This window comes from Cololabis saira, chromosome 3, assembly GCF_033807715.1.
Source record: "Cololabis saira isolate AMF1-May2022 chromosome 3, fColSai1.1, whole genome shotgun sequence".
Classification (NCBI taxonomy): domain Eukaryota; kingdom Metazoa; phylum Chordata; class Actinopteri; order Beloniformes; family Belonidae; genus Cololabis; species Cololabis saira.
The window spans coordinates 34,106,204-34,124,548 of record NC_084589.1 but is presented as its reverse complement, the minus strand read 5'-3'; the positions used below and the strand labels follow the sequence as shown (position 1 = coordinate 34,124,548).

At 40.9% G+C, this 18,345-nt stretch overlaps 1 protein-coding gene and 1 long non-coding RNA gene across 2 annotated transcripts; both read left to right on the top strand.

Moving 5' to 3' along the window:
- Positions 1-265: 265 nt before the first annotated feature.
- Positions 266-7,937, top strand: LOC133437612 (NACHT, LRR and PYD domains-containing protein 12-like). Its single transcript, XM_061717317.1, has 11 exons — positions 266-353; positions 1,381-1,513; positions 1,600-1,785; positions 1,906-2,013; positions 2,531-2,609; positions 2,835-3,045; positions 3,643-5,404; positions 5,628-5,801; positions 5,997-6,170; positions 6,879-6,925; positions 7,056-7,937. Exons 2-11 carry the CDS (start codon positions 1,425-1,427, stop codon positions 7,625-7,627), a joined length of 3,402 nt encoding a protein of 1,133 aa, XP_061573301.1. The 5' UTR covers positions 266-353; positions 1,381-1,424; the 3' UTR covers positions 7,628-7,937.
- Positions 7,938-15,223: 7,286 nt separating this feature from the next.
- LOC133441103 (uncharacterized) lies at positions 15,224-18,126 on the top strand. Its single transcript, XR_009782396.1, has 3 exons — positions 15,224-15,343; positions 16,477-16,552; positions 18,086-18,126. It is a non-coding gene; the product is annotated as an uncharacterized LOC133441103 (long non-coding RNA).
- Positions 18,127-18,345: the final 219 nt, after the last annotated feature.

Here is an 18,345-nt window from a genome sequence, read left to right as displayed (position 1 = left end):
TGCAGACCCTTTATTTGTCACTTAAACACCCCACACACAGTGCACAAAACATGACAGCAGCTCCTCCGACCTCTTTGCTGCTGTCCAGCTCTGCCTTATAAAAGGCAGGCCGGGTGGAGGCGTGGCAGCCACTCAGGTGGATGGGACACAGGTGCGTGTCCCGTCAACCTCTCCACCCGGCCACACAGATTATTTATTAGACTCCTCCTCCTCCTATCTGTCCATTCTCCTCCTCCTCCTCCTCCGCAGGTGCAGATCTGACTAATTCCAGGATCAGTTCAGTTGCGTCTCAGTGGGTTTTGTTCAGACTGCAGAATCTTCATCTTCAACTCTTTGGACAGTTTGAAGAAATTGTAAGTTTGAACTTTGTCTTGGGGAACTTTCCTGTCAGTTTCTGCTCCGTCACGGTTGGAGAAGGTACTTACTGCAGACTTTGATCATTCCTGGTCTGAAGACAAATCTACATGATTGTTAGATGACAATATTTATATTGGATTTATTTTTAATCTGTTATAGCCGTTTTGCATGAATGTGATTTATGTTTAAGAGGATTAATACTTTTTGTAAGATTCCTTTGGTTTGGTTGGTTTAGATATTTGTTCAAAGCAGAATACTACATTTCTTTTGGCTGCTGTATGTAGAACAAATATACAGTGAAAGTGAAAGTGAAAGTCCCTGGACCTTTGAGTAACAGTCTTTTGACCAGCATACTTTATTTTATTTACAAAAGTTAAGGATTTGGTTCTGTATTTTGTATGTTTTTTCCGTTTTTGAAGTAAACATAGAAAAGAAGAACTTTGCGTTAAGACCTTTCCTTTACGTCATCGGTGTGGTGCGTGCAAAAAAATGTTAAGGTCCAAAGCTCGTGAGGCAGCCACCTGCTGCACCCACAGATCAGAGACAAGCAAACTCCCCCTTACCCAGCACTCTGGACTCTGGACTCTGTCAATCATCACAGCTCCTCTCACATATTACTTGTTTGCACTGGATTCGACATGTTTATCCCTGCTTATCTTTGTACATTTAACCTTTGTCTCTGCAGATCAATCTCTGAACTTCCTCATGTTTACAGTAACAAGATTTTCAAGTTTCTGCAGTAAAAACTCTGTTCACAGAATCACCTCATTGTTGTTTCACACTTGTTCCAGCTAGTTACAGCATGTTAGTCCTGATGGACTGACTTGGTGGAGGACAGGCTGATTACTTTGGGACCTTTTCCAGCATTTGAAGGATAAGAAAGAAAGAAAAATAAAAATAGAGCCAAGTGACCTCTACTGCTCAGTAGAAGCAAAAAAACACACAAAAGAATGGACAACAAACCAGAGCAGGATCGAGGTATAGATCTGTGTGCAGCACCAGTGATGTGTGTTTTCTCTGCAGATGAAGATGTGTGTTTGAGCTGATGTGGATGTGAATTCAGCAAAATGGATCAGTGTGAGGACAGAGAGGAGGGAGTCCCTCCCTCTAAAACCTCTCTGTGTGGGGAACATGAGAGTCGGGGCAAAGCTAAGAGGTGAGATGAGCATCTCTAACTGTCCGTGACTCTTCTGTCGGAGCTCAAGAGCTCAAGACTCACCTCACCAAACATTGTAATCATAGGAATCGACCTGGACCTGGACCTGGACCTGGACCTGGACCTGGACCTGGACCTGGACCTGGACCTGGACCTGAACCTGGACCTGGACCCGGACCAGAACCTGGACCCAGCTGTGTGTCCTTGAAGAGCGACAGGTCAAAAGGGCTGCCAATTGAATTTAAAGGAGACCAACGTTCTGCTGTAAAGAGGTGTGTATCCGAACACTGCCAAGGATTTATGTTTAATACTTTTTAATTAGACTAAATATTTTTATCTGTATAATTTATTTTTCATATAAATGTACATTTTGAACTTTTGTCTTCTATCAGGAAAAGAGACTCTCTTGAACATGAACCCAGCTGTTTGTCCTTGAGCAGCGACAGGTCAAATGATACATTTATTAACTTTAAAGGAGACCAACAGTGTTCTGCAGAGAGGTGAGATGTTTTTACATGCATTAAATGTATTTAAACCAGTCCTCTTGTTAGGAAATGTCCACATGTTTCTTCCTGAGTATATCCATGTAGTCCTGGACCCCTGTGGTCCTCCATCACCTGATGGTGATCTGAGCTTCCTCCTCATAGATCTTCATCTCCTGTCATGAGCGTTTTCCTCTGGTTGACACATCTGGAGGTCTTACCTTCCAGAGGACTGATCCTGATGATGATCCAGAGTTAATCACTGCTTTATGTCTCCATCAGTTGTCCGTTTGTTTTCTTAATCTCGTAACTTTTCTTGTAGCAGAACTGGATCTTGTGAATATGTGAATGAGCAGAGCTCTCACCCAGGTCATGTGTAAATTATCGGTGGATCAGCAGGACTAGTAAACATTCACCACCACCAGTCCTATGATGGACTGTCCTCATCCAAACAGGACTTCATGGACCTTCAGCGTGTGTTTGTCTCTGTGAGGACAGACATGATGTGAGCTAATTATTCCTGCTTCCTCCACAGAGTGGACCAGCAGAGGTCAGAGCCTCCCAGCCGTCCGTCTGTCCAGCAGCATCAGACACAGATGGACTCCATATTTCTGGTCTGTACATGAACAACAACTGCTTCTCCACCTGTTCTGTTGATGTTTGTCTCCATGCTGGTTTCTGGAGACTGGTGGACTGTCAGTCTGTCCAACATGGGTCTAATGTTTGTCTCTATGCTGGTCTCTGGAGACCGGTGGACTGTCAGTCTGTCCAACATGGGTCTGATGTTTGTCTCCGTGGTTTCAGTCTGATTGTGTCCTTCATGTGGTCTTCTGTTCCAGCTGCTGGAGGAAAACATTGTCATTTTTGTGAAGAACGAGCTGAAGAAGATCCAGAGGGGTCTGAGTCCAGATTACCCAGAATCCCTAGAGCATTTGTTGGAGGGTGAGGATGAAGAGCAGAGGAGGAGCAACAGAGAGACGTTTGTGAAGATCACAGTGAACTTCCTGAGGAGAATGAAGCAGGAGAAGCTGGCTGAGCGTCTGCAGAGCAGTAAGAAGATTTCTCTTAAAATTTAAGCTTCTGGATAAATGACCCAGAATGACTCAGGAGATGAACAACATTCACAGATCAGCCCCAACATTCACCTCCACATGGTACCACCCCCCTAGAGTAGTACCCTCCCTGTACAGGACAGCATTAATATGTTTAACCGACAACATAAGATAACTGGAAGTTTGTAGTCCTGGTTTTCCTCTTCCAGGAATCCTGCTGAACTCCAGATTGTCTTGATGGTTCTACAGATTATTTGATCAGATCATTTTCTGGGGTTTTCAAATCCTAAACCTGGAAAATCCACTTCACAGACACCACACCATAACAAGAACACAACAACACACAAACCCACAACCCATCACGGCTCTACTGCTAACATCCTGGTACTAGAAACTCCAGGACCCCAAATGTTCTTGTCACTTCCACGTCCTGAATGTTCAGGTGTTTTGGTGGTAAAAGTGATTCCACTCAATATTGGAGAGCTCATCGTAACGTTAGAGTTGATCAGTGTCGGCCCACATCCTGATTCTTTAGGAGAATTAAGATGAACTTTAAAAAACACTAATTGGTTTATTTTTTTCCACTTTTATTAAGGTACTTTTGCTCCACTTTGTAAAAAGCGGTTGAAGTCTAAGCTGAAGAAGAAGTACCGGTGTGTGTTTGAGGGGATTGTTAAAGCAGGAAACCCAACCTTTCTGAAGCAGATCTACACAGAGCTCTACATCACAGAGGGAGGGACTGGAGACGTCAACGATGAACATGAAGTCAGACAGATTGAAGCAGCATCCAGGAAACCACACAGAGCAGAAACAACCATCAGACAGGAAGACTTCTTTAAACTCCCACCTGGAAGAGATGAACCAATCAGAACAGTGATGACGAAGGGAGTGGCCGGCATCGGGAAAACAGTCCTAACACAGAAGTTCACTCTGGACTGGGCTGAAGGCAGAACCAACCAGGACATCCAGTTACTGCTTCCATTCACCTTCAGAGAGCTGAATGTGCTGAAAGAGAAAAAGTTCAGCTTGGTGGAACTTATTCATCACTTCTTCACTGAAACCAGAGAAATCTGCAACTTTGAAGAGTTCCAGGTCGTGTTCATCTTTGATGGTCTGGATGAGAGTCGACTTCCTCTGGACTTCCACAACAATGAGGTCCTGACTGATGTTACAGAGTCCACCTCAGTGGATGTCCTGCTTACAAACCTCATCAGGGGGAACCTGCTTCCTTCTGCTCGTCTCTGGATCACCACACGACCCGCAGCAGCCAATCAGATCCCTCCTGAGTGTGTCTCCATGGTGACAGAGGTCAGAGGGTTCACTAACCCACAGAAGGAGGAATACTTCAAGAAGAGGTTCAGAGATGAAGAGCAGACCAGCAGGATCATCTCCCACATCAAGACATCACGAAGCCTCCACATCATGTGCCACATCCCAGTCTTCTGCTGGATCACTGCTACGGTCCTGGAGAAAGTCCTGGAAACCAGAGAGGGAAGGGAGCTGCCCAAGACCCTGACTGAGATGTACATCCACTACCTGGTGGTCCAGGCCAAAGTGAAGAGGGTCAAGTATGATGGAGGAGCTGAGACGGATCCACACTGGAGTCCAGAGAGCAGGAAGATGGTGGAGTCTCTGGGAAAACTGGCTTTTGAGCAGCTGCAGAAAGGAAACCTGATCTTCTATAAACAAGACCTGAGAGAGTGTGGCACTGATGTCAGAGAGGCTTCAATGTATTCAGGAGTGTTCACACAGATCTTTAGAGAGGAGAGCAGTCTGTACCAGGACCAGGTCTTTTGCTTCATCCATCTGAGTGTTCAGGAGTTTCTGGCTGCTCTTCATGTCCATTGGACCTTCATCAGGTCTGGAGTCAACCTGCTGGAGGAACAAAGAAACACAGAGACTGACCTCTATCAGAGTGCTGTGGACAAGGCCTTACAGAGTCCAAACGGACACCTGGACTTGTTCCTCCGCTTCCTCCTGGGTCTTTCACTGAAGACCAATCAGACTCTCATACGAGGTCTGTTGGAACCAAAACAAAGAAGATCACAGAACAATCAGGAAACAGTTGAATACATCAAGAAGAAGATCAGTGAGGATCTGTCTGCAGAGAGAAGCATCAACCTATTCCACTGTCTGAATGAACTGAACGATGGTTCTCTGGTGGAGGAGGTCCAACGGTCCCTGAGGTCTGGACGTTTCTTTACAGGTAAACTGTCTCCTGCTCAGTGGTCAGCTCTGGGCTTCATCTTACTGTCATCAGAAGAAGATTTGGAGGTGTTTGACCTGAAGAAATACTCAGCATCAGAGGAGGTTCTACGGAGGCTGCTGCCGGTGGTCAAAGCTTCCAAGAAAGTTGTGTAAGGACGAAAACGGACACATCTGTTTTAATTACAATCACATGTTCTGTTCATGGGGGAAACCAGTTAAATTCAGAGAAAAGCAGCGATCACTATGATCAATACTTAATGATTATTTGTGGAAATAATCAGTATTCATTGATATTATATCATTTATTTCTTTGTTAAATGACATAATCAACTTTTAAATAACCTCATCATTTCTCTTTAATCTCCTCTGCAGGTTGAGTGGTTGTAATCTCTCAGAGGACATCTGTGCAGATCTGTCCTCAGTTCTCAGCTCTCAGTCCTCCAGTCTGACAGAACTCGACCTGAGTAACAACCACCTGCAGGATTCAGGACTGAAGAAGCTGTGTCCTGGACTGGAGAGTCCATGCTGTCACCTGGAGTCTCTCAGGTCAGAATCCACCAAGTGTTCAACTGTTGACTGTTAGATATGTGGTTGATCATGAAAGATTGTTAATGTGTTTCTGCTGATCTTCTGACTTTTCCTTCAGCGCCATCATCAGGTGAACACGAGGACAGAGTCAGCTTTAGTCTCAGAGCAGTTCTCTCAGAGTCTCTGCATGTGTGTTGTGTTGTGTGTCTGCAGGCTGTCAGGCTGTCTGATCTCAGAGGAAGGCTGTGCTTCTCTGGTCTCAGCTCTGAGCTCCAACCCCTCCCATCTGAGAGAGCTGGACCTGAGCTACAACCATCCAGGAGAGTCAGCAGGGAAGCCTCTGTCTGCTGGACTGGAGGATCCCCGCTGGAGGCTGGACACTCTCAGGTATGAAGACAGAAGGACATCAGTGTTCTGGACTCTTCATCGTGTTGTGGTGGACATCATTTTTGTGGCTCTCTGGATTTTGTTGTGGCAATTTGTATTAATTGCACAGAGTAAAATACAGATACCTGCACCCGACACCTGGATGCTGGTCCTCTTTAAGGAAGGTGTACATTACAAAAGAGATGTGACCCTTTCATCTGCATTTACATGTTTTATATCCCCCCCCCCCTTCTCATCCTGTTCCTTACAGCTCTTGGCCTTTTGTTACACACCATATAATGTCAGATTTTTTTCCATGACACTTTGAAAAGAGATCTTTCAGCAGATGAAGCTGCTGCAGCTCATCTGGTGCTGCAGCAGAGCTGATAGATGCAGTTCACAACTCTAAACCGTTCTTGACCCAGTAAACATCGCAGAACCACAGCAGTGTGGTTTTCAGGCCCATCACAGCGCAACAACAGCTGCACCTTCACTCATCCATGACATGGTCTCCTCCTGCTCCTGATTCAACAAAGATGAAATCAGATGAAAAGAATGTGTTCAAACTGTGCTGGAACGTGACAACCACAGGACAGGACTTCAGAGATGCTGCATTCAAGTGCATCTGTCCAAGTTTTTGGACTGTTCATTCATCAGTGTGTGACAGCCATGTAATGTCCATGTTTGCTGAAAGAGACTGTGCTGGTCTGACCCCCCTCCTCCTTTCAGGGTGAAGCCTGCTGGACAACGATGGTTGACACCAGGTCTGAGGAAGTGTAAGTGTGTTTTTATTTCATTCACACATTCAACCATCTTCACAATGACACATCACTCATTCATGAGTCCATCAATGATCAATGACAGATCAATAATATCTTCAGCTAAATTGTTTGTTCTCTCCATCAGATTCATGTCAGCTCACTATCGACACAAACACAGTCCACAAACGCATCAAACTGTCTGACAACAACAGGAAGATTACACGTGTGAAGGAGGATCAGTCATATCCTGATCATCCAGACAGGTTTGATGTCTGGGATCAGCTGCTGACTAGAGAAGTTCTGACGGGTCGCTGTTACTGGGAGGTCGAGAGGAGAGGAAGAGTTGAGATATCAGTGAGTTACAGAAGAATCAGCAGGAAAGGAAACTCTGATGACTGTGTGTTTGGAAGGAACGATCATTCCTGGAGTCTGCACTGTTCTGATGATGGTCAGTACCATGTCTGGCACAATAACAGAGTAACATCTTCATCTTCCTCAGTCTCTGACAGAGTAGCAGTGTATGTGGATGTTCCTGCTGGAACTCCTTCTACAGCGTCTCCTCTGACAGACTTATCCACCTCCACACCTTTAACACCACATTCACTGAACCTCTCTATCCTGGGTTCAGGTTCTGGTTCAATCCTGGTTCTTCGGTGTCTCTGTGTTGAGTTCAGTCTCAAGAGTCTTCTGTCAGATAAACTGTCTCTGTTGGACTGATAGTTGAGTCTGTACATGTCTGTCTCTGTTTCCATCACAACACCTGAATCACATGTTGGTGAAACTGTTCTGAATGATTCCTTGGAAACTTCTTCCTCTTCCAGTCCTTTAAAGGTGGAAGCTGCTGTCATTCCAGGAACCACATGTTGTTCTTCTGTCTGTTTCCAGTCAGAGCTTCCTGTTCCAACCAGGACGTCACTACTGGACGTTCAGGTCTCTGTCATGGTAAAGTGTTGATGAATAAGATGATCCATCAATCGTCTAGAACTGCTTCTTCATGTTCAGGGTCCCGGGGGTTAGGCTTGTTGATTTTACACTGTACTAAGAAGGGCTACTTTTTGAATAAAGTTCCCCTTTGATGACAATATTTGATATTCATTAATTAAAAGCGCTGCCTCAACATTTCCGCCCAATAATTGTCAAATTGATTTATCATCCTAGGAAACATTTCAACACGAAACATTTTTTATTCTTAATCCATTTAATTCCAATTTTCAAATCATCACTTATGTAACATTTTAGTAGCAAATCATGAACATCTTCAAATCAAGTCTCATTAATGCAAAATTAACCCCCATAACACTTTTAGCAAATGATGAAGTCCCACATCTGTAGAAATGATCAGGTATAAAAATAATCAGAACTTCAAAATCCCCACATTTGTACTTATAATCAAATATGTAGCACTGGTCTGAAGGTTTGCATGACAGAGTGGTTGATTTGAGAACATCCGGCCACCAGGGGGGGGCTGCTGCACTCGATCCTGCTGAGTGCCGCTTATCGTGTGGTAGAAGAAGAGAGACAATGATGAGAAGCTGGATGATGTGGATGAAGCTGTTATGTTACTTTGTGTCATGAATCTGATGTTTGTGGTTCAATGTGCGTCCAGAGAAATGTGAGTTATATTGTTGTTTATTGGAAGCACTACTTTGTTGTTATATTTTATAAGTCTGCTGGTGAGTATTTCCAGCAGTGTTATTTACTTCGCTAATCGTTCAAAAGTCATTAGTTATGTTATCTGAATGTCACAGACTGTTTTCTTTGTTTCCAGGTAAATGTGATAGTATCTCATGCATATTATCTCTGTATATGATGTTCATGCTAATTACATTATTATTTGGATTGTGTGCTATGGTTAAACATATGTTCATTGCTTTCTATTATTCTTTGGTTTATTCCAGAACCACACACACACAACACATCTGTAAGTGCACTCTCTAGACTGGATTAAAGCACTGTAAAGGAAATTGACTGATTCCTGCCTCTTCATTTAAATTCTGACACTCTCTTCACAATTAAAATACAGAGAAAGCCAGTCTACAACTGTTAATCATTAAGCCTCCAAAACATATGGTCTTTGGAGCCGGATAAGGTAATTACAAAGTGATAATGGCTTATGTTCCCCCAAGTGAAGATGTATGTCCACACCGATGAATGCAACAACCAAGACTGATGGAAAATTATGAAGGGTACACCCTCCCACAGGCTGTCAGTCACCCTGCAGGAACCCCCGCTGTGATAGAGGAGACTGAATGGAGGTATAGAGAGGTATTTATTCGAGATCACAACACTCACCCGGCGTTGTGGCCACAATCACCAGGCCGCATAGGTCGAGAGTCCTATGCAAGACATGCAAAGGGAAATACGTCATCAAGGCCTTGCATGAAGGGAATCTCCGGCCTGGCAGGATGTTGAGCTTCACAACTTTTACACCTGCTGGCAGATGATGCTGTGGTAATGAAATAACTTAGGAAAGTCCGTGTCACCTCTGCAGTGGGCAATGAAGCCTGAATGATGGCCCGTCTGTTGTCACTGACACCAGCTTTTCCAGTGGGACAAATATTAATAATAATAATAATAATGGTAATAATAATTAAAGCTGCAAGCAGCGATGAACGGGCCCTCGCGCGAGCAATTTGCACCAATTAAGGTCAAGGACTCAAAACTAAGTCCGATGACACCACCCACGACTCTTTATGTCAAACCATTCAAAAGCTATGGCCGAAAATAGGAACTATGAAATATCGACCAATCAGAAGAAGGGGCAGGGCTAATTTGCACCAATGAAGGTCAAGTACTCAAAAAAGAGTCCGATGACACCACCCACAACTCTCTATGTCAAACCATTTCAAAGTTATAACAGAAAATAGGGACAACCAATCAGAATAAGGGGCGGGGCTAATTCAGGCCAATGAAGGTCAAGGACTCAATACCGAGTCCAATGACACCACCCACGACTGTCTATGTAAAACCATTCAAAAGTTATAGCAGAAAATAGGGACAACCAATCAGAAGAAGGGGTGGGGCTAATTTTCACCAATTATGGTCAAAGGCTCAATACCGAGTCTGATGACACCACCCACGACTCTCTATGTCAAACCATTCAAAAGTTATGGCAGAGAAAAGTATTCTAGGAGGCGCTGTTGAGCCATTTTGCCACGCCCATTAATGCAAACCATGAAATATCAAATTTATCGCCAGGCCTGGCTTGCGTGCAAAATTTGGCGACTTTTGGGGAACTATCAAATATGGACCAATCAGATGAAGGAGGGGGCGTGCTTTTTGGCGTCTAGCGTCGCTACGGTAACGCTTTTGAAAGAGAAAAGTAATGTGCATTGTCGCAGGATGGAAACGAACATTTTGATGTATAACACACCTGGGTGCACGCTACGTTTCGGGCCGTATTAACTGCCGAAGGAATGGCATAAATTGCGCCAAAATTATGCAATTAATTCAAAGTGTTCAAAATGGCCGACTTCCTGTTCGGTTTCGGCAATGGCGCCAAGAGACTTTTCTTTAAGTTGCGACATGATACAGGTGTGTACCGATTTTCGTTCATGTACGTCATACCGTATTGTGGGGCTTGAGGCACAAAGTTTTTTCTGTCTGAAGCAATCAGGTGAAGGGTGTGCACGCTTTTTGACGTCTAGCGTTGCCACGGTAACGCTTTTGAAAGAGAAAAGTAATGCGCGTTGTCGCAGGATGGAGACGCACATTTTGATGTATAACACACCTGGGTGCACGTTACGGTTCGGGCCATATTAACTGCCGAAGGAATGGCATAAATTGCGCAAAAATTACACGATTAATTGAAAATGGCCGACTTCCTGTTCGGTTTCGGCCATGGCGCCAAGAGACTTTTCTTTAAGTTGCGACATGATACAGGTGTGTACACCTGTATCACCTGTAAAACATTCCACATGTGTTGCTAGGTGAACTTCTTCTCCCAGAATCATCCAGATTTTTTTTTTCCCATTTTAAAATGTTCTCGATTAGATTCTTTTGTTTTTGTAGGATGCTAATGTAAAACTATCAATCCAACCACATCATATGTCTGTATGTTTTGTAGAACTTGTTTGACTTTTCTCTTGTATGGTTTCCTCTTTTTTTACCTTCTCTCCTCTCAGCAGAGGTCATGGGCTCATTACTTTGCATTAGATTGGAGTGTCTTCCTCTACTTCCCATTAAAAGACTAGTGTTCTTCCCACAAGGCTGGTAAGTCATTTTGATCATTTTAAAAACTATTTGGTAATCATCAGTCTGAAATGGTGAATGGCTCTAAATTCAACAGAAAACATTTTAGTAGTTAACTATTCAGAACATCTCTGTTTGTGAGATTTCCCAGCTGTGTGTCATATGTTTCCCTAAGGTGTCTTTCATGACTTCTTTCACCTCTTTCTTGTCAGTTCTGCAGCAGATGAGAGGCTGAGATGGCTGATGATGTGAAGACAGCGGACAACAACCTAAAAGTCGATGTGATCAAGAACTTAGCATCCAGAGATTTTATGATCAAACTGTTATGATCATTGTTGGTACATACACTATCAATCTGTTTAAAGAAATGGGTTGCATTTAGTCTGATGGCCTCTGGGAGTTTAAAAATCAAGTAGCTGGACACACCTGAAAGAATCAATCTTCCACGATCAGTCAACATTTTACTAAAATTATGCTCAAGGTGACATAAGAGGAGAACTTGAATCAAACACATAATTTTGGTAGAAAATGAAATATTGTAATGTAGAAATGGGATTTTATTGGGTTTTCATGTATTTATTTATTTTTAAATCACTTTACTTTGACTTCCAGAGAGACATGTTCCTATTATCTCTATGTAGAGGGAAGTAGTGAAAGGAGAAATTTTCAAAGTCAACTGTAGCAAGTAAGAATCTGAATCAAAGGTTGTCAACTCTGTCTTGGTCCCTGTTGCGATCTACGATGGATGGATCCCGTACGTAGGAAAGAGACTCTGTTGGGCAGAGGTCAAATTAACTACATTTTTCAGAGATAAAACTATTAAGATATTTCAAATTTGACCTGAACACATGGTTTCTAGCTCAAATTGAATTTAAATATTAGATTTACAAATCTGTGTTTTGGTTTTCTTTAAATCTAACAGACCAATGAATTGCCACAGATCTATTCTATGGTTTTTGCAACCCATTCACCCATTACATCGGAGTTTTACAAAAGAGAAGAAGCCCTAACAGATTCTAATCTAAGGGCCTCATGAGGCTAGAAACAGCTCAACTAACAATTTAAAACTCACTGGCTATATCATCATCAGGATCAGACATTATCATTTCACAACTGCTGTGTGTTTGATCAACAATCTGCTTTTAGAAGTTGGAAAGTGTGATGGAAAACTTAGCCTTGGCCACTTGATTAAACCAAAACTGCTGAGATCAGCAAAATATAGCCATGTCCCAACTAAATGTACGGACTGGTAGTCTGCTCCAAAAAATGAACACTGACCTTGAAGATGTTTTTGTCTACTCGAATCGTAAGAAGTATTCGTCCTTTGTGCCATAAAATCAGTATGCTTCCTTTGTTTCATTGTCATTCTGCATCATGACGCCTCATGTATGTTCTGGGCAATTTGCATGCAACTGTTTAATTAAATCTACTGAAATCTGGATCATCTCTCAAGTGTTATTCTTGGTAACTTAGACACTCAGTTTCAGTCCAGTTATTCACCTAGTTGGAAAAAACACATTCAAGATAATTTAATGTGTTTTTCAGAAGTAGTTCAAGGTCAGCAATCTAAGATGAGCAGCAGAAATTCTTAAAAAAAAATAAAGAAGGCCTTTGCTAAGGACATTGCTCCGTTAAAAAACATGCAGTAGCAGCTCTGCAGCTGAATAAGATGCAGTGTGAAGAAACAAATCGTGAGGTGAAAATTCATCAAACCACATGCAACACACACGCTACACGGACAATGCAAAGTCGGCAATCTGTGGGCAGCAGAGACCCTGGTGTGAAAAAGAAGGTGCTGCTGATAGCAACTTATAGGTTCAAGCGCATCACACTTTCAACAATGTTGCCTTTTCGCGGAAGTTCCTCCTTTCTTTAGATGACATTTGTGTCGTCTTCGAACGTAAGCTCACTTCAAAGGAAGCAAACTTTTCTGCACGACTCAAGGCTTCGTAAGTAATCATATATTTAACATCATACAACTTTTACAACAATTAAGAAAATTATAGATTAAAAATTTATATTTTGAGTGAATTGAATATTCATCGAAATGTGAATGGAATTTAAAAAGCTTTCAAAATATTTTTTTATGAGGAAACAAGGGCATGAGCTCAATTATTGTTGATCTTGAGTTTTTATATATCAAAATGTATAGATTTAAACAATTAATATATATATCAAAGTTTCAGTATTTTATAAATAATTTCATGGGAATGATCATATCCTCCTGTTCATAAACACTGCAGGTTATAAGGATGGACATACTAACGTTTGATCTGTTTTCAAATTATTTAAATGTGAGTTATCAGTTTGTTCTTATCAAATGTAATGAACCAAACATGTAACCTGTTTCTTGTGTAAACTACAGACTCTTTTGAAAACAAAGATGGCTGCAGCTCTGACTCTCCTTCTCATATGTGTGATTCGGGGTGAGTTAACTTACCATCCATCAAAATTTGGGTTTGAAAAAAAGAATATCCAAATCTACAAATGTAATTTTAATCATTTATTTATCAGGATATTGATATCTGTAACATTCAGAAATGAAGTTAAATATAAATCTATTCATCTATATTATGATACTTTATTCTGATTTAAAGACATGTTTTAAGTCATCCTTTAAAGGAAATGAAAGAAAAATGCCAGCTACTGTGCTGCTGTAAAATGCTGCATTGTTTTATTGAAGATTTGTGATTTTTGCTTTTTTGCTTCAGGTGTTCAGTGTGGATGGTGGAATATCTCTCTGCCTCAGACTGTGGAGGTCATGGCTGGATCCCTCCTGACCATCCCTTCATCCTTTGACATAGATGACAAATATCAACATGAGCTAAACTCTGATTGCAAAGCGATTTGGAAAAGTAAAGATGATGACTCCATTGACACTGGTTCAAAGTTAACTGGAAAAACGACAGGAGACTTGACAAATAAAAACTGCACCACAACCTTTAATAACTTGTGTCTTAATCAGTTGGATACATATTACTTCAGACTGCATTGTCCCAACAGTCTGAAATATACTTATAAAGATACATCTGTGAATATTGTTGTCAAAGGTAAGTTTTTAAGGAAAGTGGATGCAAATTTAGACACATTTCATACACAAAGACGGGTTAAAATTAATTTTAAATCAAGAAATGGATTTTTAAATCAAGAAATTTAATTTATCAAATTAACAAAAACAGGGTAGTAAAAAAAACATCTAAACTATATCTTTTTTTATAATTTATATTTTATGTATTAATCTTTTATTTAGGTTGTTTTAAACACACACACACACACAGTACTTATTGCATAATCTAGCTTAAAAAATGGAAACCCTTTTTATTCTGTGAAATAAACCTCTTGCAAACACCCTATTTTGAGATTAAATAATTTGTTCAGATTATACAGAAATTCAGCGGCTACTCTTAAATGGTTACCTCATACCTGTAACAAATATGACTAAAAAGATCAGGGGTTCCTGGAACACGTGTTCCATGGTAACATAGAACATCTTTTAAGAATGATCTCATAGCAACTTGTAATTTTTTAATTTTTAGTAACTTTTTTGTTTCCAGATTCACCTAAAAACACCAAAGTTTCTGCCAGTCCATCTGGTTCAGTACCAGAGAACACAGCTGTGACTCTGACATGCAGTAGTGATGCCAACCCTCCAGTAAAGAGCTACACCTGGTACAGAGCTGATGGACACCAGGAGACTGTTATTGGGACTGGACGTGTTTTAACCATCACAGCATCAACTGTTAACAGGTTCTTCTTCTGCAAAGCTGGAAATGACCTCGGAGACGGACGCTCTGAAAGCTATGAATTAGATGTTCAGTGTATGTATGATCGTGATCATCTTCCCCGCTTTTCCAGAATTATTGTCAACACGTTTTAATTTCTTTCAGGACTTTTTGACATTGATTCAGTTAACCTTTTTCTCTACTATCGTTACAGTTCCTCCCCAGATCCTGCTCTCATCTGGCTGCACCAAAACTGCAGACCAGCTCAACTGTTCCTGTGAGACTGCAGGAAATCCTTCTCCTTCTCTGCATTGGTATTTGGATGGACAACATGTCAATCAATCTGGCAGGTTTCTCATGGGCACAGATTCTTCAAATGAGAAACATGTGAGGAGCATCATCACAGTGAATCAGCCACAGGACAGAGATCTTTCCACCTTGCTCTGCCGCGGCTTCAACTCTCGGGGATCATCCAGTCATCAGTTTTGTGTCAACAGTCTTCAGTCTTCAGAAAGTCTAGGTCTGTTTTGCATATAACTACCCACGTCACATATTAAACAACTGCATCTAATTCATAACATTTACCACAGAGTTCAGGGCAAAAATAGCATAGAACAAAATGTATTCCTCAAATAAAATTGTGTTTTAGTCAAAACAGCAAATTATGGTTCAGAGGCTTTTACACAAGACAGAAGCAAGTGTTGCTCAACCCTTATTTAGTTTTCTTTTCATACATTTTATTTAAGCCCATTTTATAATCTACATTTTCCTATATGTACCGTATACTGTATAATGTTTGATCTCCACCGAGGACATTGCAATGTGTAAAATAACTGATGAATGCCTTGAAAGTTTTGTATAAAATATAGATCAAACCACTCTAGCCCACGAGATGAAGTCAGAAAAGTGAGAAAGTAAAATTTCACTTAGATTGGTTGCAAAAACACAACAGTATAAACAATAAGTCTTTTGAGCATATGTTTATTACATTTTTAATATACAAGAAAAACAAAATTATTAAAAAAGTAAAATGATATTAAAATTAATTAATTTATTCTTAAATAATGAATTCTTATACATCTCCACTGGGCAAGAGAGGAGATGAATAAGGACTGAATTTATGGAATTGAGTGGGATATATAGGCCCACTTAAGTTACATGGGCCTTACTGGGTTACAGAACCTCAATGTTTGGGGGATTTTCATTCCAACCATCATCTGTCATCTTAACATGAAGTTCTCTTTCCATAAGAGTTTGTAAAATGAGATGTTTTGGGGTTTTATACCCTTTAAGAATGATGCAGATCAAGCTCGTAGAACATCCCGATTTCTCTGAGAACAGTCTCTCCAAATAGTAAATATTTTGACACTGAAGGATTAGTATCCCTTGTGGCAAGAATATTGTGTGCCTAGAATTATCTTGTTTATACATTAAGCTTGGTTTTAGCTTATTTTCATATCAGCAAAAAAACAAGAGTCTAAAAATATCAAATGAACTGGAAATGTAGGTTTTAATTTATGAACTCTTTAAGGAGGAATAGTGTCAATGAGGCCAGATGTTTTTAAAAAAACTTGATAACTAACTTTCTATTATTCATTAATATTGTCACAAAACTGCATATTGTAATGTTTATCTTTTCATTGTGCGTTTCAGATGGCGTGTTGTTGCCAATTTTCATCAGCACATGTGCTGTTTTATTAGTAGCGTGCCTTCTGCTGTTTGTGGCAAGGTAGGTGAGCAGTTTGGGATACAAAAAATGTAATCTATTGTAAGAATTGTACTACTACATTCACTTCTATTTATATGTTTTTCTTTTTTTTATTTTGGGACATAAATGCTGATCCCATTTGTCATTATTTGTTGATCAGGTTTTCATGCACAGAAACAAAAAATATCTTCAATTCTTGAGCCACAAGGTCATTTACTTAAAGGAGCCATGTGTAACATTGTAGATTAGAATATCCCTAAATAACCTAGAAACAACAAGGGACTGAGAAGAAATCAAAGTCATGTCACAAAAATGAATGACTATGTATTTGGCTGCTGGGCTATCTACCGGTTTAGCGTGCTGAATAATGAGCTTGGGTCCGTCCGGTCTCATAATAGCAAGCAACAAAGCAGCCACAACATGATGACTCAAAGAAGTTGCGCAGTTTGTGGATGTACTTGAACTGTGTGTCATGTAGGTACCTCCCCCAAGCTACCAGTTTAGGGTAGGTAAACAGAACAGCAAGGATGGCTGAAACTCTCGGGAACAGACTTTTACCACCGCCATAATCACCCGGTATGAGGAAAAAAACCTTGTCCGGAACGTAAATAAAGAGCAGATAAAAACAAGGCTTAAACTTGAGTAAATATTGGCAGTACTTTCCCCCTCTGGAGAAAGCTCATGGACAGCAAAGAAATGCAGTCTGATGCAGAACTTGCAATGTTTAATTTAGAATGGAAAGTGAACGACTGCCGATTTTTGTTTTGCTAAACTTTTATCGATAGTAAAGTCAAGTTATTCTGCACTGTGGCAGGGTGGAGGAGCAGCCACTCAGCTGATTGGGCACACCTGTGCCCAATCAACCTCTCCACCCTGCCTGGCTTCATAAAGAGCGGCTGCACACCAGCAAGAGGTCTCTGCTGGGAGGAAGCTGCTGAGTCTGGCACGTGTGTCTTGGGTGCAAATAAAGATTTCCTCACGAAACCCTGTGTCCTCTGTCCTGTCGGTTGACCCCCGTAGCACTAGCCTTGCTAAATGCACCATTTATGTTGATCTTGACTATGTCCTGACTTCCTGTCTGTCTGTGAACTATGCCCCAGATCTCCTCCTCAGCCATTGCCCTTGATGTTATCAGACGGCTCGGTATAGTTCTAATATTAGAGAAAAGAAAAGTGTAACTGAGAAAATGAATGGCACTCTTGACTAGAGGTTTTGATTTTTCTGGTTACAGATCCTGCATTTTGTTTGGGGTTTTGAAATGTACATTTGCCATTGAATGGAGGGACTGTGCGTTTCCTCTTTTGTTATGTGAGGGTAGGGTAGAACAACTCACTTTGCGCAGCTATACAGCCCCCATTTTAATTGGAGTATGGAGTGTGAATTTAATTTTTGGCTTGACCCAAATAATGACCCACATTTTGTTGTTTTTGTTAACTGACCATTCCAGTTCTTTTTTTTCTTCTTTTTTTAACAACTTGCCATCTGTGTGGCTTCAAATTAAAAACCAATCCATGAGCACTTTTGATATGATGGATGTTCTTGTGTCTTTTTCAGGGCTCTGAACAAACACTGTAATCTTACAAGTAAAACCAACACTGCTGCTTCTGGTCAACTTTTTAAAAGAGACGAAAATGAGGTAAGTCAGACTGAGTTTTACATTTTATACTTTACAGTTAATATAAATGAATTAATTAAATATACCTGCACAAAACAGTTAACATATTCATATTTTGCTTGGATTGTAGACAGATCACATTTATATCAACTGCAGTGAAGCAAGACAAGCTTTGGCCTACCCTGGCGATGGATCTGGA

Bases quoted from the DNA above. Each gene is read 5' to 3' on its own strand.
- LOC133437612 (XM_061717317.1), top strand. From the start codon at position 1,425: ATGGATCAGTGTGAGGACAGAGAGGAGGGAGTCCCTCCCTCTAAAACC. The intron at 6,171-6,878 runs GTATGAAGACAG...TCCTCCTTTCAG, and splicing joins TGGAGGCTGGACACTCTCAG to GGTGAAGCCTGCTGGACAAC. The intron at 6,926-7,055 runs GTAAGTGTGTTT...TCTCTCCATCAG, and splicing joins GACACCAGGTCTGAGGAAGT to ATTCATGTCAGCTCACTATC.